This window comes from Vidua chalybeata, chromosome 1 (assembly GCF_026979565.1).
Source record: "Vidua chalybeata isolate OUT-0048 chromosome 1, bVidCha1 merged haplotype, whole genome shotgun sequence".
In the NCBI taxonomy this organism is placed as follows: domain Eukaryota; kingdom Metazoa; phylum Chordata; class Aves; order Passeriformes; family Viduidae; genus Vidua; species Vidua chalybeata.
Genome location: NC_071530.1, coordinates 145305176 through 145329373, shown reverse-complemented (window position 1 = coordinate 145329373; position 24198 = coordinate 145305176). Strand labels below are relative to the sequence as shown.

General features: G+C 43.6%; 1 protein-coding gene across 2 annotated transcripts in view; it reads left to right on the top strand.

The window, feature by feature from the left end:
• The first annotated feature begins 8625 nt into the window (after window positions 1-8625).
• The window catches only part of NDRG1 (N-myc downstream regulated 1), a 39583-nt gene continuing 24010 nt past the window's right edge, over window positions 8626-24198 (top strand). Inside the window, exons 1-2 of one of the 2 annotated variants that reach the window (XM_053957815.1) lie at window positions 8626-8660; window positions 22042-22120. In XM_053957815.1, coding sequence (XP_053813790.1) covers window positions 22058-22120 — 63 coding nt within the window. In that variant the 5' untranslated portion in view covers window positions 8626-8660; window positions 22042-22057. Of the gene's footprint in view, window positions 8661-9680; window positions 9700-22041; window positions 22121-24198 lie in introns of those variants that run through there. The other variant, XM_053957824.1, reaches the window with a different exon arrangement.

Sequence of the window (24198 nt, the reverse complement as noted above, 5' to 3'; positions counted from 1 at the left end):
CACAACTTGTGGGGTCAGTCTGACACAGAGGGCTCACCCAAAGACTGAAGTCAGGCCACGTCACTTGGGGTCAGGGCCAGACACTGGGGCTGGCCATTTTATATTTAGCAGAATGGACACAGCATCTGTTTGAGATGCAGCTTGTACAGGCCAAAACTTAACACCAGAGTGGGTTTTTTTTTGTAACTCTTTTGCTCTGCTAATCTGAAACAGATTTACCATGCCTTGTTTAATAGGGAACAGCCTCTAAAGCTATTAAATGAATGAATTGCTGGTTTAGAGCTGGCTCTTTGATTCTCAGCAACTGTTTTGAAATGGCTGGCAAAAAGAGCATGTCCAGTGTCGCTGCAAGAGCTGCAATCAGCTTACCTATTGCTCTCTTCTCCTGTCCCTACTCCCTTCATTTCTTTGTCTTAGGCTACACCCAGTCTTTGTCAAAAGAAGCATTTTAAACAGATTGCAATCAGAAACTGCTGCTTGTGTCCTATCCATGTCCTCTCTGGCATCTTCTTCCTTGAAACTTTTGTATGAAGCCATTCAACTCTTGTCTCCTCTACCTGGACAGAAGTCAGGGAAGAAACCTGAAGTATCTGTTTCATAAGTGTTTGTGTCTTATGCCCAGGAGTCCAAGAACAGGAACGTGGTCCCAGTCCTGTTGGTGTGGTCAGCTCTGAGTATACAGTGCTAACCAACAATATTACTTTGTGTTTCCTTGATTCTATGTTCAAAGTTCTAATACCAGCATTTATGACCAACAACTTCAGAAAAAAGCAGCAGCCATCTAACTAATCACAAGTGACACAAGTCATTTAGGGTCTTGAAGGACCAGACTATCTTTTAGTGAATTGCTCAGCTCTGTACTGCTCTGCTTTGCCTTTGGGCAAAAGGACACACACTTTCCAGTGCACTTTCAAGCAGAGGGCACATGATATTTCTATGTGAGGAAGATTAGACAATGATCAGGCCTTTTACCAGTTCTTCCTTATCATACATCAGTGAGGACAGAATTCTGACTTGCACTTGCTTAGCTACTCAAACTGATAGGCACACTTCAGCCTGTTCTGCTTGATTTTGAGCTATCTCAGCCTTGTTGGGTTCAAAAGTTCAGCTGAGATGTGAGTTGGATGTTCCTTCAGTGAGGCTGTGAAAAATGGAATGGGAAGGATTCTGGTACACACAGATGAACCCGTGGCTGCGTGTTTGTGTACAGCAATGCCTCAGCCAGACTGAGTGGGAGGAAGAGGTGAGGGGGGAGGGAAGTACTTTCCAGATCTCTAGCCAGTAGAGGAACTTATTTAAAAATATAGCAGCTAAAGATGGGGGCAAAAGGGAGACAGAAGGGCAATTGCACTTCAGTTTTGGAGCAATTTTGCTCAAACAAATAATGACCACAGAGAATCAAAAGAATGCCAAATTGCATTTGGTGCCTTCTGCCCTGGTCAGTATAGGAATTGCAGGCATCTCAGCTAAAGGGACCTGCAGCAAAGGGTTTGAAATCAGATTTCCTGGTAGCTTCCAAGTTCTGTGATCTCTTGTTTCTAATAGCCTCATTTATCAGAGCACAGACTCATACACAACACCTCCTTGGCCACACTTTCCTGCTAAAGAACAAGTTGCTGCAAAGTCTGTTTTACATAAATGGCTTTAAAAGTCCCCTTCAAGTTGCTTGTGCAGCCCCCAAGTGAGCCCTGTTTGAACATCCCTAACACTGTGCTTCGAGGGAAGATGTGAGCAATGTTCACGATGGTCAAGAATGTAGAACCCCCCCTTTCTAGTATGTGAAAGAAGCTTTTAAGAAAAGACAATTACAACTTACAGGTACTTCTTTTAAATTTGCTGTTGAATTTGCAGCACAGGACAGTATTTGCAGTGGATGGTCAGTCAGATTCTCATTGAGCAAATCACAGAACCACAGAACCACAGGATATACTGACTTGAAAGGACCCACAAGAATCGAGTGAATGGGGATGGAGTCCTAGCACCCCAAGGTTTTGGCCAGGCAGACTGTGGAAGGATTACAGATGCAAGAAGTTGTAGATGACCAATTATGAGCTTTAGCTGGGCTCTGTTAAAATCTCTCAAAATCTCTCAAAAGTTTAATTAGTGGTCTGTGCAGCTTGTCCTCTTGTGGGCCATTTTGGAAAGAATAGTTCAAGGGGGAGAAATGTCAAAGGCTAGATGTTAGTGCTGAAAGCAATAGTTTCTAATTGGCTTTCTTTAGGCAGAGGAAATTCTGTCTGACAAACACAAACTTTCTCATTGGGGATGGGATAGAGAGGGTCACCCATCTCTGAGAAAGCTGAGAAAAATCCACCCATACTTAAAGCCTTTCAAATTTCCATTTCTCCCACCTTTGACTGCTGTGTAGGACTAATGCACTGCCTTTAGCTCACAGTTAAAATAGGTTTCTGTACTTCCTTGCCTGCACATAGATGACTACAAAATGAATCAACATGAATGAAAAAAAAAATAATATCTTGTGCCAGCTTGGTAAAGCTACATCTGTAAGGAACTTACTGTGTATGTTAAGTGTAGATCACTAAAGCAACAAGCTCTATACAATTGTCCACACAGGTGTGTACACGTGTGTTTAACAGGTGGACAGGTCTGAAGAGTATGACATTCCTCCAGCACGAGCAAACAAACTCATGCAAACCCAATTCTCTAATCCCCCAGCAGCCCCAAACAGCTTTATTTTAGACCATTGGACAAACAAGGTGAGTAGCTGGTCATCACACATCCTGCTGGGGCCACCGGGGACCTTCATGGGCCACAGTGCATGGCAGTGTTCAAACTTCTGCACAGTGTCAAGCAGGTGACAAAAAAGGATACACAAAGAACCCATCTGAGCACCCAAAAGGTGACTAAATCAGTGTGTTACACTTTGATTGTGGTGAATTCACCTGAACCTCACAGAATCCCAGAGTCACAGGATCACAGACTGGGTAAGGCTGGAAGGGACCACACTGGGTCATCTGTTCCAACCTCTCTGCTCAAGCAGGGTCATTCAGTAGCCATGGTACAGGATTGTGTCCATTCTTGGATATCTCCAGTGAGAGAGGCTCCACACCCTCTCTGGGCAATCTGTGCCAGTGCTCAGTCACCCACACATTAAAGAAGTTCTTCCTCATGTTCAAGTGGAACTTCCTGTGCATCAGTTTCTGCCCATTGCCTCTTTTCCTATTGCTGGGCACCAACGAGCAGAGCCTGGTCCATCCTCTGACACCTCCCTGCAGACACTGACAGACACTGATGAGGTCCCCTCTCAGTCATCTCCTCTTAAGGCTGAACAGGCCCAGCTCCCTCAGCCTTTCCTTGGAAGAGAAAAGCTCCAGTCCCTTCATCATCTTTGTTGCCCATCACTGGACCCACTGCAGGAGCTCCACGTTCCTCTTGTACAGAGGACTCTTGAAATGCACACAGCACTCCAGGTTACTGGTCTGAGCAGAGGGGCAGGATCACCTCTCTGACCTGTTGGCAATGCTCTTCCTGATGCACCCCAGGATACCTTTGGCTTTCTTAGTTCCAAGGACACTGCTGGCTCATGGACAGCTTATTGTCCACCAGGACCCCCAGGTCCTTCTTCACAGAGCAGCTTTCCAGCAGGTCAGGCCCTAACCTGTACTGATGCCCAGGGTTATTCCTCCAGGTTCAGGACCCTGCATTTTCTCCTTTAGTCTGAAATAGGTGCCACTGAGACCTCTAAAACCAGAGATGGGCTGCCAGCAGATCAGGACATGTGTGCAACCACTGCCACCCTGGGAAAAGGAGTTGCTCTAGATCCTAACTGAAAACCCAGCTGGGATTTCTTTCCTTTTGTCTTATCCTGCACAAGTTTCAGTGAATCCCTGCTGGCTTAAGCTTTGCACAACAGATAGATCCAAAACTGAAGGCTCTCTCTGTGAGTTCTTGGTGTGAGAGACAAGTTTTCATCTACATATTGCAATTGGAGCCTTTTCTGTTTGGAGGAGGAGTGAAAGTATGCAGCAAATCCCAATTCCCTTTCCAATTGTGGCAGGGATATAGAGCTATCTCTCTGCCTTCATAATGACATCTGTGAGCTGCAGAGCCAAATTCTTCCTTTTTCCTGTTTGGCTTGAAGAACTTTCATTATTTTTACAAAATGCATTAACTCCTTCAGGAAGGATTGCAGGCAAAGCATTGTGCAATGGATGTACACCCACCCTGTAGACTGTGGCTGAGACTTTTTCCTGGTTAGCAGAAGAGCTGTGCTCAAACACAGCTGAGTATGGGATCTGACACCAAGTCCCTGGTTGCCTGCATCCTCTATGGGTTACGGACTGTGAGGAGAAAACTCTCAGTGACCATAGGTATTCATCTCAGAGGGAACTCACAGTCAAAAACCTTATGTGGAAATAAACATAAAATCTATTTTAGACCTTCTCTCTCTCGGCTTTTTCTCTTGGCTAGCTCTAGTATTTACCAGTCATCATGCTGACTTCTCATAAACCCAGTTCTTAGGCACTTATTTGTCCATGTCATGGGACCAAAAGCCTGAGTGGGGAACGCGGGGCTGTGTCACTCGGCAGCCATCCTGCTGTCAATGTCGCTCACAGATTCCACACCAGCCAACAGAGCTTCCTACAGAAATGCTCCCTTTGGTAAAACACTCCACCAAAACCTCCTGAAGGCACAAACCTGCTCAAAGAGAAACAGATCAAGCCCCCCAGCCCCTCCATTCTTTACAGATAAACACAATCTTCTGAAATATATTTTAAAAAATCCACTTCCTTTGCAAATGGCAGGAAGTTCCTAATGCAAGACCAAATAAATGACTCACCCCCCATCTATGCTTTTGCTGAAGCAGCTAAACCTGCCAAAAGTAGTTTCCAAACTGGAAATAAGTACTTAAGTGGGGATATGAATAATACCAGGCAAATCTCTGACAAAGGCATGTGAATCTTCAGTCTGGTGTTATTTATTTACATTTTTAATTGAGGTCAATGCCCTTGGTTCAAAGCTGCATTGAATAATTTTTGGAAGGATAACTGATCTGAATGGCTACATGTCAGCATCATCCAGGGATCCAAAGACAACAACAAAAGACTATAGTAGAATAAAAATCCCAGTGGACAGGGTGTGATATTTGATGGGTCACACAGGGAATTCTTTTAACATGAACCAGCAAACATCAAGTACATTTTTCATAAAACATGTAGCTTAATCCAAAATTATCCCTCCTGTATTGTTAGCGAGAACAAGGGAACACCCAGTTTCTTTCACAGTGACTAATAATATTACCACTGCTTAAATGTAAACAGTGTGCAGAGATCTTTCTAAACAAATGCATAATATCTTTTGCAAAATATAACACTGTACTCCAACTTTATTTAACTCTTTTTTCCTTCTTTGCTGCTGCAGCACAACCACTGAAATTTCCTGAATTAATGCTGGCATGGCAAGAAGTATAATGTCAAGGGAAAGAGGAATAGTCTCATAATTAACATCTGTTTCCATAGCATTGAAATGGATGGAATTGACACCCTTTGGTGGACTTTGGATCAGGTCTCTACTCTGGTGGTTCTTCATTTGCACCAAACTCTTTTCCCTGGAGCCTTGTTAGCATTGATTAGTTAATGGCTTTAAAGTGCTATTTAAATGCTGAAATATTGTTACTGCCAGATACTGGAACACATAGGCAGGTTTCTGCTCAGCACACATGATTAGTCTTTCACTAGCATGGAATTATGGCCATTCATTCTTTGGTTGTGTGGATACCTACAATAATCCAATTCAGTAAAATAAAATAAAACAGTAAATCAAGGACTTGTTTACTTTACTCTTAAATAACGTGAAGACCTATGCTGTGATCTCAAGTGAAAGCACCAGCAGCACAGGAGAGGTTTCAGGTTCATTTGCACAGCCTGTTTGCTGGCATGGGAATGGAGATCTGTGTCAGGGCAGCCGCCCCTCCGATGCTCTTCTCAAAAGGACAAGTGCATGCCAGCTGCACAGAGCTGGTTAATTAAATGAAATAATATTTACAGTAGAAGTACCCATTAGGATTTCAGATGGCCCACATGAGTGGCAGCTTGTATTGTCTCCCCAGCACAGTGGTTCCTAAAGTACACACGTCTGTACACGTACAGCTGCTGCTACAGGAGCCATTCAGCTGCTGTGGGAATGCAGTGAGAGCAGTCCTGCAGCCCAGCACAGCCTGAAAACTCACTGAGGCTGTGTTGTTGCATTGTCAGCAGTGACACTGGCAAATCAAGCCTGGAAATTCCTGTTTTTCCAACCTGTCTTCTGCGCAGACTTTTTCAAGCCGAGAGGAGTGATGTTCCCCAAGCTTTCAGCTGTGCTCCTTTCTGGCACAGGTCAGAATTTGGATCTCTGAGTACAAACTTTATCAATTACATCTTTACACAGTAAAATACTTCCTAACTTGGATTTTTAGAATTACTTTATTTTCTTTCACAATCCACCAGTCTCTCAAAAGTGACTGTAAATCACCATGTTAACCTCAGCCACAACTAGCAAAACAGCTGGGAAGAGTTCATGAACTACTGAAGGCTCTGTTTGGATGCAAAGATTACCAGGCTTTCCAAGCAACTACTCCTGGGGACTTCTACCTGCCTGTCTTCAGCATTTTTGAAGGTCCAACACGGCATCTGATCTAAATAACAAACTGCAAAGCCAAAGCAAAAGAAAACATTTAATTTCAGTTTTCCATTCCAGACTCAGTACTTGCATCTAGTGAACAGAGAATACTTCATTTCATCTGAATCTCTGAAGCTTTCAGCCCCTTCCCCAAAAAGCAGCCAAGCACAGCACATTCTAAAACTGCTTGAGGATGGGCCAAATCATACAATTCAGACACTGCCCCAGATCTGTTTTCTGAAGGACTGAATGTTTTTGAGCTAGGATATTGTTTCATGATCAGATGAAGGAAGGTTTAATCTGTTGGAAAATTAGTCAAGCCCATGTTCTCATTCTAGCATTTGCACTTGTTCCATAACTTGGGTACACTGAGCTAGACAGATCTTCCATAACAACCACAGCATGCCAGTGACCTGATGACGTAATTTTGAACATATGACTTCAAAATAGGCTCAGTTACAAATGAAATTATTTGTGATGGTTTCATTGGTTTCCTGGCATCACAGTTTAAAACAATTGTGAAAAAGATTAGGCTTTTTATCATTCAAAAAACAAAGCAAGCACATAGAAAACAGTGCTGTCTTAGGATGACAAATGTTCTCTTGCGTTGTTCAGAAATACTTTTCATCCTTGAAGACATTAATTAATCAGAGGGGAGAAAACAAAACATTTCCTTTATTCCACACTTGGTAATACTTCAGTTATAGCTGCACAACATGATCTCCCATAATTTTGTGGTGAAAAAGGAACCAGACTTCCAGGGTTCTACTTCCAAAGGCAGCAGTTTCTGACTCAGGTACAGAAGCTGACTTAGGAGGAGAGAAGCTGATATGTATTTAAACAGAAGCAAGCTTTTGTAGACTCGAGTTAACAACATTATTATATAGCTGAGAAAAGGGAGGCTGAGAGTTTAACAGAGTTTCAGAGTTTGAGGAATTTCTGATTTCCACTTCAGGCCATTTCAGAAGGGGCAATGACAACATGTTGTGGATTTCATGTGTTTGGGTCACAGTAACATGCCATAAAAGTGAAGTTTGTTAAGTGAAATCACACACTTGGGGGAAGAGTGTTTTACAGAAAAGTCACAGAAAAAGCAGCTCAGGCCATGACAGTTTAACTCACCTCTTGGCAGATGGCTACACACAGAACTGTGTACATATAAAGAGTGATACTCTTTGCTCAGCAGGCCAGGGCCTCTTTTTTGGAATAAACGATTAGCTGCACTTTTGCCAAAGGGCTGCTCACTGGGAAACTCACCCAGCACTTGCACCACCGACTGCACCCTTTGAACTTCACCAGAAATGTGCAAAGGCATTATTTCCCTCCTGCAATTACAGTTCATTCCTAGTGGTCATTTTAAGGTATGAGCATAAGATTTTGCAACTCTGGTAAATAGACTTTATATCTACATAGAAGTTATGTCCACAGGACTTTGCCAAGACCACCTGTGCCAGGACCCCGCTGTCGCCATCCTGGGCTCAGCCTTTCCCAAGGCGGCTGCTCGGTCCTTGGGCAAGCCCTTGCACACATTCCCTTCTCCTCGCCAAACTGGTGGAAGCCCTGGCTAATCGGGGAAGCGGGACGCGGGTCTCCGCCGCTGGCTGCTCTCCAGCCTGCCCGGGTGTGCGATATCAGCGCTGAGCCTCCTGGGCTGCGCGGCCGGGGAGGAGGCGGCCCGGGCGTGCGGGTGCGTGTCGGGGCTGCCTGCTGATACCGGGGCTGCCTGCTCACACCCGGGCTCCCTGCTGGTACCCGGGCTCCCTGCTGGTACCCGGGCTCCCTGCTCACACCCGGGCTCCCTGCTCACACCCGGGCTCCCTGCTCACACCCGGGCTCCCTGTCGAGCCGGGCACGGGGCCGCAGCCGCCGCAAACGCCCGCGGGCGGCGGGGCGAGCCCAGCGGCGGGCGGAGCCCGTGGCGGGCGGCAGCAGCACCGCCCGGCGGGCGGGGCAGGGGCTATAAATGCACCCCGCGGCCGCGGGAGGCCAGCGGAGTGCGGGGCGGCAGCGGCGGCGCGGATACAGCGGGAGCGCGGCAGGTAGCGGAGCGCCATCCTCTTTCCATCCGTCCTTTCACCCACCCTTTCACCCACCCCCGCGGACCTCGCAGTCCTCTCGAGAGCGCATCCTTGCATCACCCTCCTCCTTTTTCTTAAAACGAAGTCCGTCTCCCCGTGGCTCCGAGCAGGTCTTTGCCGGGGGAGCGGGTGGCTCTCAGCGGCTTGGAGGGGCAGCGCACGGCGCGCCCCGAGCCGGACCCCGGCCCTTCCTGGGAGCGGGGGCGGCTGCGGGATGCTGCTGCCAAGGTCCGAGCTCCGGGGTAGCAGCGGGATGGGATGGGCTGGGTTGGAAAACAGCTGAGAAGCCAAGGCACATACTTTCTCTACGGAAGCTGACCACTGGTGATTGCTCGTGTTTGCTCTCGCAGCTCTGTGCTGGGTTTGGAGCACCGGGCAGCACGGCCCGGTGTCCGGTCTGTTGTCTCAGTGGGGTTGTTGTCATCGTATGTGGCGACAGGCACAGATCGCCACCCGTGCTCCAGGCACTGTGGGCTCAGAACACTTGAGGGGAGTGTGTGCGGTGGAGGCGCAGCCACGCACTGGGCTTGATGAAATAAGGGATTTCACTTCTGCTAAGGAGGAGGTTTTGGTCAATGCTTTTCATCATGGCTCAGTTTTGCTATGAAACATTTGCAAGTTGGCATTGCTTGCTGCATAATCCACTATTTCACAAAGATCACAGTGCCCTGTTTAGCACCCCATCCTCACAACGGGACTGTAGATAGAAGTATTTCTCACCTACATTATTATGATGATTTTCTTTCTCTGGTTTAAATAGGAGCTGTATTTTGAACCTAGAAAATGTAATTGTAATGACATAGAAGAGGTCAAAAACAACCTGAAGCTTTCTCTCCAGGTTCTCTGCATGATGTTTTGATTGTTTTGCTTTCTTCTGGCTTTTTATCAACTTTTTTGTGTGTGTATCCAAGTGTGTCAAAGATACACAAGTGCTGCAAAACTCACTGTTGAGGGCAAGCAATGGAAACAACCTGTAAAAAGGAGCTATCAAGTGCTTCAGGTAAACATCTGAGAAGCCTGCCTTGCTGTTTTTAGCCTTGGCTATTACAGGTATAATTTACATCAAAACTTCAGCCAGTGGCATTAAGCAGTGCACTTTGAACTTGCCTCTGGGATCATATTTGATGGTTGTTTTTTGTGTTTTGGTGTTTGTTTGCTTTTTTTTTTTTTTTTTTTTTTTTCCTGGGGGGAGGCTTTTTTTTGTTTTGGTTTGGTTTTGGTATTTTTGTTAGGCTTTTTTTTTTTTTTTTTTTTTTTTTGTGTGGATTTTTTTCCCTGTTGTTTATTCTAATTTTATGGTCTTTTAACCAGAGTCTAATGTAGTTTGACATAGAATGACTGTGTTTTTATCACAGGTACTTGAGTAAACAGCAGGCAGCTAATGCTGTATGATGTTCCGTGCAAAGCAAGAATTTAATGACTTTGGACGAAATGCTAAAGCTTGGAGTAGATGCAGCACAAACAGTGATTCTCAAAGGCTTGTACAGTTCCCAGGGTACTAGTGTGTCCCAGGCCCTCAAAGAAGAGTAACTCATGAATGTGTTCAGGAGGAACTGGTGTGTGTTTTGATATGGAAAACACAGATGCAGTGAAAGCAGGTTTTAATGTAGCAATGATGGACTCCTTAGGGTTTGGCTTTTAAACCTAATATTTTTCAGTAAAAACTGATCAGGTGCCACAGCATAATGGTTTGAGGACTTGGAGGCCTCAGCTTCTGAGTCAGAGTTCCTTGCGCAGCAGAAAACTGAAGGAGTTTGATTTCAACTTTGAAAACTTTGAACAGAAATTTCTACAAGTACTGAACTGTGAGATCACAGAATGGTTTTTATTGAAAGATTATCTATTTCAACTCCCCCGCCATGGACAAGAACACCTTCAACTAGACCAGGTTGCTCAAAGCCTTATCCAGCCTGGCCTTGAACACTTGCAGGGATGCAGCATCCACAGCTTCTCTGGGCAGCCTGTGCCAGTGCCTCAGCACCCTCACAGTGAAGAGTTTCTTCCCAATATGTAGCTAAAATGGACCTTCTTTCAGTTTAAAGCCATTCCCCCTCATCCTGTCATTACACGCTCTTTTAAAAAGATGAGCTCTTCCCCTGGGAATGGGCACTGCAAAGTGACTGACCTTGAACCAGACTGGGGAAGAAGGGTCTAGACAAACTAGGGTTTGCATTTGTTTCCTTAGAAAGAAGGGTTTGTGTACTTATTTCCTACATTCACTGGCCTCTTTACCAGGATGACAGCAAGACAGAGATGTCAAAGTGTCAGGTGTCCACAGAATTAGGCAACAGCCAAAGGAGTGTCACCCTCTGCTGAGGGAGGGCTGGCACATGCACTGCCTGTGTTTGGGAACCAGCACCTGAGCTACAAGCTCTTGAGGTTTTCAGTTTGTGCCTTCCACAATGGATTTTTTTTTATTCTTGCCAAAATGAAAGGAACACTAAAACCAGGGCACACCATCTGGGTAGATTGTATGAATACTCAGTAAAACCAGTAGGATTCCCCTGTTGTCTTTCCTCCAGTGGGAGGTACTCTGCTCTGGATATTCCTTTTTGGACAATGACAATTACATGGGGAGATTACAGGGCACCTTTTGGAGCACTTTGGCAAGGGAACCTGATCCTTAGAGGTAGTTATAAGGCAATTAAGTCATTTGCTCTTGTAGTTCAGGTGAGATTAGCAGTGAAGTGTTGGGAGAAAAATTCTTTGATTCAGATTTTTAAGCCTAAGTGATTAATTTCTTTGACTGAAGTACAACTTAAATCTTCTCATGACCAGCTTAAGAGATTCTGACAAACTTCTAGCTTCCCACAGAAAATACTGTTTTTTCACTTACCTCATTAGAGCACAAAACATAGAGTATATATGTAATGAGACATTTCCTGCTTTTATTGTCTCAAAATATACAAAGGGTAAAAGAGAAGATACAGAAGGGATGAAGCTGTCTTGAAGCTCTTCAGAATGAACATGAGCAGAAACTGCAAAACTCTCAAAAATAATACAAATTCTAATCGTGATGGATCAGCAATGTTTACATCATGTGCACAGCTGGAAGCTTAAGGCAGCAAAAGCCTGTTTGCTGTCAGGGAGAGCAGAGCCTGGGGAAGCAATGGCCTGGATCAGTTCAGTCACAGCAATAAACAACACGAGTGACTCTCTCTAACTGCTCTGGTTTGATCACTTGGAAGGAAAACCTTCTAATATACAGGAAATGCAACTGCTTAGCATTAACAAGGATGAAATACTGGTTCTGGAGATGAAGTAAGACCTCCAGATCACTTTTTAGATCTAACTTTCAAGTTTAGTCACAGCACCTAGAAATACAGAAGTACAGAATACCCCAATTTTTCCTGTCACTGTTTTGCTAAAAAGACGGCTCTGGCCCTGGCTTCAGTTTTAGGTGTGAATTTGAATGTTTGCCTAAAGCAGGATGGTGCTGTCCCTGAAGCTGCCTCTGTGGAGAATTTCCCTGGACAGTTAGGTGGGGGCTGATCTCCGGTTTCAGTAGCTCATCATAAAATCATAAAGGGCTTAGGTTGGAAGGGACCTTAAAAACCCTCTAGTTCCAACCTCTCTGCCATGGGCAGGGATGCTACCCACTAGATCAGATTGCTTAGATCCAGGAGCAGCAGTTACCCCTCTGCCTTCTGTCAAAAGCTTTGTCCTAAAAGTTCCAAGTAAATTACTTGCTACTACTGGAAAGTTAGAGGAAATATTCTGCAACTGTTTCAAAAACTGAGAGTAAGGCAAACCCATTTCCAGGTTCAGTGGTGTGTGTTCCTGTGGATGACTAAAATCTGGGTTAGATATCTTGGAAATCAATGGCTGTGAATATAATGGCTATTGAACTTGGTGTTTTTCTCAAAAGGTGGTGGCTTTTTTTCCCCATCTGTGTCATTTCCAGAGCCCTGGGTGTCTTCAGTGAGGGACAGCCAGTTGGGAGGTAATCCCTACTGTTAATTTCCTTTTGCTGTGGTTTTTAAGCAGCAGTAAGGAACCATTTAGAGCTTTTCCTGAATACGTGTCACGTATCATTGAGGTGTTATTATGACATAATTAAACCCACTACTGAAAGTCCATGTGAATCAGTACCATTATTTGGCATTTAATCCAGAACAGAAAGTGTAGAGTATAGGAGAAAGTAAAGCCTGCAGTTGTCCAAGTGTCAGACTTAAATGTGCAAGCTCCTATGTTGGATGATGAGTTTAGTTTTACTTTTGTCTCAGGGCTGCTGCAGGTTCAGGCCTATTTTGTTTCCCAGCTGGCAAGAGAGTGTTGCCTTTGGATAATGCCCAGGAGTTTGTCGTCAGAGGGGGTGTTCTCCATGCAGAGGTGCTCTGTGGTGTGCTTGCTGATGCACAGCTGGACTGCCTGTGCTGAAGAAATTTTCCACAGCTGTATCTCTTTGTGCTAAGCAGGATGTGTGTCAGTTTTGCTGCTCTTATTTTGTGTGGCTGATCACATTTCCTATGTTTCTTTTGGGTTTGGGGCTGCTTCCTTTCAGTTAGGTGTCAAAATTTTAATATATCTTTTTCATCTGTCAAGTTTTTTCTCTTGGTAGCTGGAAGTTAGTCAATATGGATCTTCCTTTTCAAGATCTGTTTTTAGACTGGGTATTCACAACTTTTAGAAGCCCTCAACTGGCTGCTTCCTGCCTGACCTAAGTATAACTTCAAAAGTATAGCTTTTTCAGCTTGTTTTCTACCATGGATGTGTAGGGCCAGTCTGCTAGACCTGTACAGATGATGCAGAAATTAGTGGAAACACCAAACATTCGGACTTAGCGCAGCATGAAAACCCAACTCGCTGCAAAACAAATATTTCCATTTGCTTTCAACCATTCCTTGGGTGTTCTCTGTGTGTGTGTGGTTTTTCTGTCCTTGCCATTTCACCACTCTTACAACCTGACTTTAAGAAATGCTGAATTTTAGAAAGCACAAATTAAGTAATAAGGATCTTAAACTCTAATGCCCTCATGAAGACTCTGTAGGTGGAGGCAATGTGATAAAAAGTGGTAACATCTGGTAGTGTATTTACTGGTAGGCATAATCTGCAATGGAAAAGTAATCAGCAAAGTAGGATGCAACTTTCAAAGGAACTTTTATTTGTGAACACAGCAAACAGACATCCAGATGGGAAATGCACTGCTAAAGGAATGAATGATTGCTCTTGCTGTGGGTTTTTGGGTCGCTTCCTTCAGGAAGCTCGTGTGCACCTTGTCAAACTCATGATGTCATTTTCCTGCTGCCATAGTTCTGGAGTGCTCTAAACCTGCTTTGCATCTACTGTAACATATCCCTGATAAATTTTAAGATGTATTTTTATCTTTTGACAAAGCTGTGGTGTTTTGGGCTATGGGACTAGCACTAGAAGCACTGCAGAATTTTATGATGACCTTTTATATTTTCTTTCCTAGAAGATTCAGTTTAAGAGCATCACATTTTTCCCCATGTGAAACACTATGATTTTTATTAAGTTTTACATAAAATCCCAATACTATATAAAAGCATTGTATAACTGCAACCCTTCTTGTGAACACAGCCTGGAAAGTGATAAGGAAGTTCTCTGCCTGTGATGGGCACTAATCTGGAGTGTAGATGGGTAAGGCTTTGAAATAAGTAGTCAGCTGAGGATGGTGAATTGCCTTTTGCCCACTTTGAAGGATTTTGAAAGGGCTTGTTTTGAGAAGCAAGGAGTATTCTGGTGCTGGATGTTGCCAATTTAGACGCTTCCTCAGCAGTGCCACCTGTTGTGGTACAGGCTGTGTGCTCAGCCCTTGGGAAGATCATATTGAATATTTGGGTGTTGATGCTTTAGGCAGTGGAGGACTTTTGCCCAGATGTATTCCCATGTAATTCAGCATGTGAAAATGCTTAAATTTGGGTAAATTTATAAAGGGACTTGCTTGGGAAGAATGAAAGATATGTCTTAACACAATGGCCATTTGTGCAAAGTTTGAGTTCAGATTAAGCTCTAGAAGGCTAAAGTTCATCCTAGAAAAGGGAACTGGCCATGCATGGGAACAGAATAATATCCATAAATTATACTTTTCTCCTCAACAAACAAGCAAAAACCCTCATGCACTCATCATGGAAAACTTCAGCCCAGACATTTTGGCAGGGGTTCGAAAGAGAACTTGTAATAGCAATGACAAAGCAATTTTAATAGGTGGTAGAATAAGTCATCTATGTAGTCAGAAGCTGCAACCTGTATAGTACAACCTCGTGAATAAATATAAAGTAAGAAACATCATCAGCCTTAGCTGGGATGCTTTGTAACTTAAGTCCCCATCGTTGCAACATCAATGTGACAATGCAAAACATATAAAAAGAATCCACTATATTCTTGCAAGGGTGCAACCTAGAGAGGCAGGCAACATTCCTCATCTCTGAGCATACTGTGAGCCTCTCCCTTCTGGAATAATCTTGGTATGTTTTTTGCCTCTAACTTTGACAGAACCACCCACTTGTTGAAGCGGCTGCAGCTGGGCAGCAGCTATGAGCTACTAAAGCATGGCAGATTGAGAATAGGAGGGGGCAGGGAGCATGCCCTGACACTTGTGAGCTGCAGGAACAATAGCTTTTTTCTTGTCTGTTTAGACTGTAATCTTTGTGGCAGAAGCTGTGTCTTCCATGTTATGAAATATCTAATCTGCCCCCTAATAACATCTTTATTTCCTCTGCCCCCAAAGCCCAGCCCAAAACCCCAGTGCAGAGCAAGTGTCAGGTCCTGTATCAGTGCATCACCTTTAATCTTTGTTTCAGGCCCTGTGTGTGGTCAGTGGAAGGAGCAGTGGGATGGATGCAGAGGAGGGTGCTGGGGCAGTGGGAGGAGACAGGTTGGGTGGGTGGGTGGGTGTAAGGAAACAAAGCCTGGGAAAGCAGCTGATTGCTGTTCATCCTTTCCACCCTCCAGTGCTGCCACCCATGGCCTGGAGTCCTTTAAAGCTAAAGCACAACACTGGCACCAGTGTGAATGGGAAAATCTGTCTTTTTAAAGGTCATCTAGTTTCTACCCTTCTTTCCAGGCCAGGTTGCTCAAAGCCCCATCCAGCCTGGCCTTGAACACTTCTCTGCATTATCATACAGAACCACTTGTCACAGTGGTATGACCTGAGGCAGTTTCAGGTAAACATGAATTTTTGAGGGTTTGTGATCTGTCCCTCATGGAGCTGTGATGTTATAGTGCAGGTAGCATTAGGGATTGCCACAACAGGAAAAAGCCCTAAGGCATTGAAATCTTTCCATTTCCCTGCCAGCTAGGAAGAGAGAGCTGCTCATTATATTGGGAGGGGGTACACGGCAGGGGTGTCCAGCAAGGCAGTGATGGGGCCAGCTCACCAACCCTTCCCACAGGCAGCTCCTACTCCTGTGGAACATGGGAGGACCTCAAGCTTTCTAAGGAACGTTCTGCATGGCATCCCACAGAGAGGGTTGTGCAAGCTGTATTGCAACAGTTTCTTGCTCAACATCTGTGGGGTAGGCAGAAGGGCTGCTTCCAGCTCCCTGTGTTTTGGTGCTGCTCTCCATGTGCAGCTGCCAGCGGGGTTCATGGATGGTGACCAGCCCCTGGTGTGAGGAACTGGCAGTTTCAGGGCTGTGTCTGATCCGGGAGTGACCACAGCTGAGCTCTGTCCATCAGAGCTCACTGGGGCCAGTGGCACGAGTGGAGATGAGCCAGGGGAGGTGGGCTGGAGCTGAGCCTGGAGATCTCTCACTGCAGGAGAGTGTCCCGGCTGCTGGCAAGTGGTGCTGGGGGAGATGCTGTGGCCCCCCAGCTGTGCCTTAGTGCTGGCTCAGCTGCTGGCTCTGTCCCTGCAGCTGTCTCCCTGTGGCTTCACCCGGCTGTTACTTGGCACAGGGCTCGAGTTCTTGGCTGAAAGGTTTTGGTTTCCTAATCAGATTGATTAGCACATAGCATAAGTGTAAAGTTAAAAATGGTTAAAACTTAAGGCTCTTCTTGGTTTTTTGGCTTGAAAAAATCACTGTTATGCTACATTATCCTCCTAACAACCTGCATGTTTTATTTTCTTTGATGCCAGCTCTCATTTTCAACTAGAGCCATCATGAAAACATGGTGGTCAGAGTAACTCATAAAGAGGAGTGAAAGAAAATAAAAGTAAAATGGTTAGAAAAAAGTAGTGAAATTGAGTATCAGCAGTGCTTGAAGAGAGCTAGGTGATAGCAGCTTGCAGGAACACCTATGAACTGGAGACCACCAGGCAGCATAACTGTTTCAGTTTCCTGATAATATTTGGTTTAATGCTTTGATTTCTGACCTGTTCTCATTTGAAACTTCAGGCCATTTAAGGGTTCTGCTTTCAAACTTCCTTTGTTCCAGGTTATTGACTTTTAGTTACAAATTGAGATAATATGTAACCGGAGGCTAAGGAAGCCTGGAGAGTCCCAGGTAGTTGAGTGTCTTCAACTTTTGACACTTCCTGCTCAAAATGTTTGTTCAGATCCTACTTAAATGTCAAAAGTCATTTGCCTTTTTTAAAGCGGAGAAACTGCTGTAAAACCTCTTTCATAATTTATTGTGTGGAACGATGACAGAGAAAAGCAGTAACTGAGCACAAAGGACCTCGTGATACCAACGCCTGTAACAAAGAGTAGTTTAAACAGGGCAGAGTGGGGGCAGATGCTTATGCATGAACTGCTTGGATGCTTGCAAATGAATCATTTGGTTCACAAACAGGAAGATTAAATTTGTGAACTTTGTTATAAAATACCTGAGATGTAAACTGCACTTAGAGATGCATTATGGCACATAACCACACATGGGTGTTATGAACCACCTTGTCTTGCTGTCCACTTGTCTCTGTTTAGTTTCTGCTTAGTGGAGACAAGTTGTTTTCCAAGATTGCCTCCAGTTTGCAGTAACCATGTTTATGTTAGGCCAGTCAGACAAGTTTACAGCATTTACTGCTAATGACTAGAAGAGGTCTAATTGGCCGTGGAAGGCTCAAAGGCTGTTTGAGCCTTGCAGTAACTTTCCTTCATTGTCAGGTGCCTGAGATGCTTGGTTGGTTTTTTTTTTTTTTTTTTGATATGGATATTTGCCAATTCCCTTTCAGGGCTTTGGAGATATTTTAGGCCTCTCCATCCTTGTTTCATCCTTGCATAATTGTTCTGGGAGCTGCTACAGGTGCACAAAACCTCCACCACCCCTGTCCTTCCTACCTTCTTTAGTGACAGTGCAGAGGACATTAGTAGCTTTCAAGGGATAAAGTGCAGAATGATGTGATTGGCTTGGAAACACCTTTCACCTGTGGTCCAGGAGCACAAGTTTCACATGGCCCCTCTCTCTCCAAAGAGAACACCACCAGTTCTTGGGAGCTGGGCCCACAGCTGTTTCCCACTTTACCATTAGGTGCTCATGAGCATTTAATCTCACATGCAAAGTGAGTGCTGTCCCTCCTGCTTGCTCAGCCTGCAGAGATGAAAATGCCATCAAGATGCTCTGGTTACCCTTCCACACACCAGTACTCAAAAGGAGAATAATCTCTGCTGCCAGTGTTTAAACAAGCAATTTTGAGGAAATTGCCTTCTTTATGAAACTCTCAGGCAGGAGGCTTTTGTTGCTCTTTGTTTTCTGTGATAGCACATAAATAAAAAATGGTTGGGTGTGAGGGCAGAGAAATGCTGTAGAGCTGGTAGCAGTGCCCTCAAGCCCTTCCTGGATGTGAGGCCATTGTGTTTGATTATGCACCCCATGGCACAAGCTCTGACAGCCCTGCACGTGCCTTCAGAAATAGGAAGTTTGAAATGGGGGATCTTGGAACTTGTTTAGCTTCTGTGCTTGAAATTCAGTCACACATATGCATACCTAATGTTTGGTATTTATGACTGCAGCATTGCTGGGGTCTGAGGGTGGCCTGATGGGTGCCCTCTCAGCCTCTTTGCTGAGATTTCTGTTATGCAAAGCCAGACTGCACATTTATCCTGTACCTTCTGCTACCAAAACAAGTCTGCAGCAATGATTGTCCCTCCAGCAATGATAGAGAGGGAGAGGGGAAGTATTCTGAACTTTTAATATCAAAATAATCAGGCAGAATAGAAATTCCTGAACTACTAGCCAGTTGCTGCAGTGGTTTTGGAGCAGTGGGATTGGGCTGGAAGGGGTGTATAGAAAAGCCTCTGAATGAAATTAGACAACACAGATTACTTTACCCTACCCTACACCTTCCTTGCTTCCTAAAGCCTTTCCTACTACTTGGCAAAGGTAGATATGCCATCATTTTTAATGCATTTTGCCACTTCAGAAGTGTTTTAAGCATTTAGTTTTCTCTTAGAAGTATAATTATTTTAAAAGAAGGTACCTGGGTACAGGGTGGTGGGTGGCCACTGGGTGGAAGTGGCTTTTCCTGGAGAGGAGAACTTGGGACCTGTCAACAGGCTGAATTGGCCAAGCAGAGTGAAAAAAAGTTGTTTTTCTCCAAGTTGGCAACTTTACACTACTGCTTCCAGATATAAATGAACTTTGTCTTTGGAAGGCATCTGTGAGGGAAGTGCTTTGAGATGTGTATAAAGGGATGCTTGTATGGTTATCTATTTAGAAGAGTTATGCAGATACATTAGCTTTGAGCTGCCCTGTCACATAACAGAGGGCAGCACAAAGCACCTATTTAGAAAGTCTAAAATTTGTACTGAACAAGGGTGGTACAAAGCCACTTCCCCATCTTTCTCCTTAGAAAATAAGATGTTTTTTACAGTGCTGTCAGATAGCAGGGCTTTGTTTGCCAGCTCTTGTGAACAAACAGCGTGTTGTTATCCCTCCTTGATGCAAGGTTGCCACTTGGTAGGAATGTTTCAGGTATTCCTGATGCACAGAAGGAAAACCCAGAGCTTGGAAATGTCTGAGCTGAAAACACTGTGGCTCCAAGATACGGTATCTTTCCAAAAGTGAAAACTTGGTGAAGGTAGGGCTTTTGTTCAACAAACTTGGTGGCAGTCATGCAATCTGCTGGTCAGCACTTCCTAATGCCGGCTCTTTCGGAAACACAGAGCAACAACTTTGAACTATTATGAAAACAGGATTGTTTTTAAGGCTATAAAAAGCATTCATCTTGTTCTTTTTTGGCACAGCTTTTTCGCTCATTTGTAGTCAATGCTCTGAGTCCCTGAAAATCCAAAACTACCCCATGAAACATCTCTATTCCACAAACTGTGGCTTTGTTCCCTGAGCTACTTCTTACTGGAAGGGGCCTGGCTTCTTACTCTCCTCACCTTTGGGCAAACCATAGAAAAATCACTTGCACTTCTAATCTCTATTGCAGAATTAGGTGCAATATTAAGGTATTTGTCTTAACAGAATTTGCTGAATTAAAAAAAATAAAAAAAGCTCTTAGGTGCAATTGCTTATGAATATTTCAACCTCCAAATATTGCAACAGCATTTCTTTTTCCTTTCTGCCATGCCCAATGTCTCACTGTGTAGAATGGCAGACTACATAGATGACTGTAATCACAAAAACATGTAAAGTTTGCTAAAATACCACTTGCATATTTTCAAAATTTTTCATTTTTTTTCCTGTTTATTCTTTATGATTAAAATTTGTAATGGACAAAATACAATGGAAAACCTGGAGAAAAGGGTGAGTCAAAGTCACTTGAGTCTCCTGACTATTAAAGTACCTCTGATGTCATCTTGTGAATTTGAAGTACAAAGCACTGGCAGTGGGGTTAGTTTTGGTTCTGTCTTCATGCCTCAACTGGTGGTGTAAAATATTAACAAAAAAATTCTCTAAACTTAAAATCCACAGACCAATTTTTACCCAAAGATCTCCCGAATTGCATAGCTATCAATAAGAGCTCCTAAAATCCAAAGCTATTTGAATGTGAATGGACACACACATTTTTCCAGCATTAGCTCTTTTAGTCTTGCCTGTGTCCATTTGTAGCTTTCTGCAGCATCCAGCTGTCCTGCAAACTGTCACCAGAGCATCTTTGCCCAAGGACAACTGCATTGAGTTAACCCTTGGGGCAGAGTGAAAAATAATGCTGCTGCCACTGCCTGGATGCTCCTGTGGGCTTCACAGCCCTTCCTGAGCCATCAGGTCATTTATATAGACAGCATGATGGGCTTAAATCAGATTTAAGTCAGGAGATGGGGAATCATGCTTTAAAGAATCAATGTAAATTGTGTTCTGTAGTTCTATGCTTATTTTCAGAAAATAATTAAAATGTGTTCAGTTACACTTAATCAATAATTCCTAAATATGTTTCAGGCTTTTGACTTGCTTTGAGTGCACTTACTCATATGCTTTACTTAAGACCATTCTAAAATTTTCTTAAAAAGTAAATATTAAATTTGTTTTATAATTGTGTATATGGACAAAATTGGAAATTTATTAAAGATGCCCAAACCCCACATGATATGCGTTTCTTCAGCAGACCAAAGGATATGTAATAAAAAGACTTCTGTATATGCTGCTGCAGCAGTTCTAGGATCTCTTCTGAGAACTGTTCCTAGTCATTTGTTAGAGTGTCACAGGGAATAGCCCTCTGACTCTGGTACCTTATCCTTGTCAAAGGAATGAGAGGTCTGGAATGAGAAGTCTGTCCCAGTCTGGACAAATGCAGAAGGTGCTCTGCACCTGAGCCATGACCTATGACTCTGTTTGCCTTGGCAATCACCTCTCCTGGAGTTTGCTGTGTCTGTCTTCCCAGTTAAGCCTCCTGCAGCTGAGGGCTGGACATCACAATGCCAGTCCTGTCCAAAAGCAGGATAGAGCAGTCTTGTTCCTTCCTTTGACAGTTCTGAAAAAAGCGTTACTGCATGAACCTTGTTGGTGTCTGCTTAAAGGAGTGTATGATTTTTATCTGTCCTGAAGAATGGAGCAAATCAATCTGAAAATAAAATTATGATAATGTGTGTCCAGTTTGATTTTTCTCACTATAAAAATCTGGGTGATAGTGAGGGAGCCTTGCATACACTGAAAAAAAAAAAAAGGTTTTCAGAAACAACGCTTCAAGCACATTTCAATAGGTAGTCATGCAGATTTGGCTATGTCTTCTTTCACCCGTGCAATGACAGTTTCCATGGTTCTCTCTGCTGTCCCTACCCTGTTTTCTTCAGCATTCCCTGCTTTGAAGCTGCCAAACTTCTGTTTGATCTTGCAGCCTTGGTATTTCTTTAATCTCATATTGTGCAGGAGTGTGTGTATATAAATAAACCAGGGAGGCATTTTACAAGAGATTTATAATCTTCTTGCAGAGGTCTTTTAAACTATAACCTGAAAGAGTGGGTCATTGTGGGGGCTGGGTGGAGCAGGATCTTTACTTGTTCCTGTATTTAATCTTTGATGCAAGCTGAGAACAAATCTCTTTTCCTCTTTGCAGATATCAGCTACTGACCATGTCAACAGAGTTCCAGGATGCTCACCTTGCAGAGGTGAAACCTCTGGTGGAGAAGGAGGAGGTAATTAATCTAAAGCTTTTTAGAGCTTCTGTGTTTTCTGTCAGGACTGCTTTTGGAACTGCAGGTGTGTGCTTAGTTTATTTTGGATATATTGTATGGAAGAAGAAAAGAAAAAAGAAAAAACTGGAGATGGAATGAGAATAGTTCATTGGGTTGATTTGTTTTTTTTTTTTTTAATAATGCAAAACTGAGCCTAATTATTTGTTCTTGTTTGGTTTTGTTCTTTTAGTATGATGGTGCCATTTTTCTTCTCTGAGTAATGACAGCTCTGGGTGTCTTTAGCTGTATCAGATGATGCCAATTGGGCAGTCTCACGTACATGCCTCAACAGCTACACATTTCTCAGTGTAAAGACAGACTTTGCTCTGCCTCTCACAGAGAGAGCCTTTACATTTCCTTTGGACACAGCTGGGTCCAAAGGTAGGGCTGAGCCCCTTCTTGTCCTGAGTGCACCTGAGCCATGAGTTACAGCCAGCTGGGTGTGTACAACCCACAGCCTGTTGCAGCCACTGGAGTTGCAGCACAGAAGCAACCTAGCTTTTTTTTTTTTTTCCTTAACCTTGTTATACTACTTTCCACTCTTTATTGGACTTTTAGCTATCAACAACATCTGGATTCAGTGGCTATCTGACTCTTCAGTGGTAGCCATACACTGTACTTTGGTATGTTCATGGCAAAAAATTCACTGTAATATATGAAGAAACATCCCAACATTGTCTTGAAACAAAACTAAGATTTTTCTCTTGTTCCCAATGACATTTTTTCTGGACAGTCATGTATATAAATGTGCTGAGTTTTTTCTGGTCTTATACACTAGAATTCATTGCTCTATCTGCTGCTTTCTTTTTTATTCCCTCCCTCTTTTATGTAAACACTTCAGAAAATAATTTCCACTTGTGACTGCAGTGAAATGGGTAGAGAAACTTTAAACACAGCTCCTTTGCCAAGGACATTGCATGAAAGCAGAGATTGTTTGGATACCACTGAATGCAGCACTCAAACTTTTCAGAAACTAAAACCCCTTTTTAATGCCCATATTGTTCAGAACTACCAAAGCAAAGGAGATTCTAAGCAGAAGTCCTGTTGGTACTGAAATATCTTTGCTTCAAAGTTCAGAAATATCTTAAAATACTGATTAACTTCTCAAGTTTTGGTAGCACATAGGCCAAAGGTTGGAGTCTTGACAAGGAGCCCTATATGCTTTTTTTTTTTTTCATGATGTTACCTTGAATTTTGTCTGCATGAGGAAACTAGGACAGAGTTTGGACAGAGTTTGATTTCCTCTGTGGCCATTTTAACACAGATGAAGGATGTTAATGTTTTTTGAGAAGGTGGAAAAGGTTGCCCTGAAGGATGCTCAGCACATATTGAGATGAGCAGGGGAGCTGGTTTTGAGTGGGTTATTGGGTGAGGCTCTTTGGAGTTGTACCCTGGCTTGTGTTTGGGTTTCTGTTATAGCCAAATCTTTGTTCCTGAGCAATGATCACCCTTATTTCATGTGCTGTTGGTACAGGTGCCAAATGTACTTACTCCTTTTAGCTCTGGGTCCCACAGGAGAAACAGTGGCTGAAATGCTGTGTTTAAAAGTTCTTGAGACCAGCAATACAGTAAGAGTGAAACACAGCATATTGTCTAAAGCTAAGGCTGTGCAAAATTATTTCTGCTCAGTCTGATCTTAGGGAGTTGTTTGCATGTCCAAGACTGTGCCTAATTGCCTAAAAGTCGCAACTGTGAGAATTACAGGAGGTGCTGCAGTGCTTTGAGGGTCCCTAAGAACAAAGCTATGGTGCTTTTGACATCTGTCTTTAATTTACCTGGGTTTCTGAGGCTGAGTGACCTCCTTGCCAGGATTCTGAGCTTTCCTTTATATCTCAATATTATTTTTCAAGCTTTGGCCTTTTGCACTTTGCAGCATGAAGTGTTTGCTTGGCTGCCCTTCCCTCTGTTTTCAGCCCTGCAGTGGAAATAAGAGTTTGAGTTCTTTTTTCTCCCTTAAAAAAAAAAAGAGGTAACTCTAAGACATTTCCTCCTTTGAAGCTATAAGCTTTGTGGGCTATTGGAGGTGGGGAGGTTCCTGG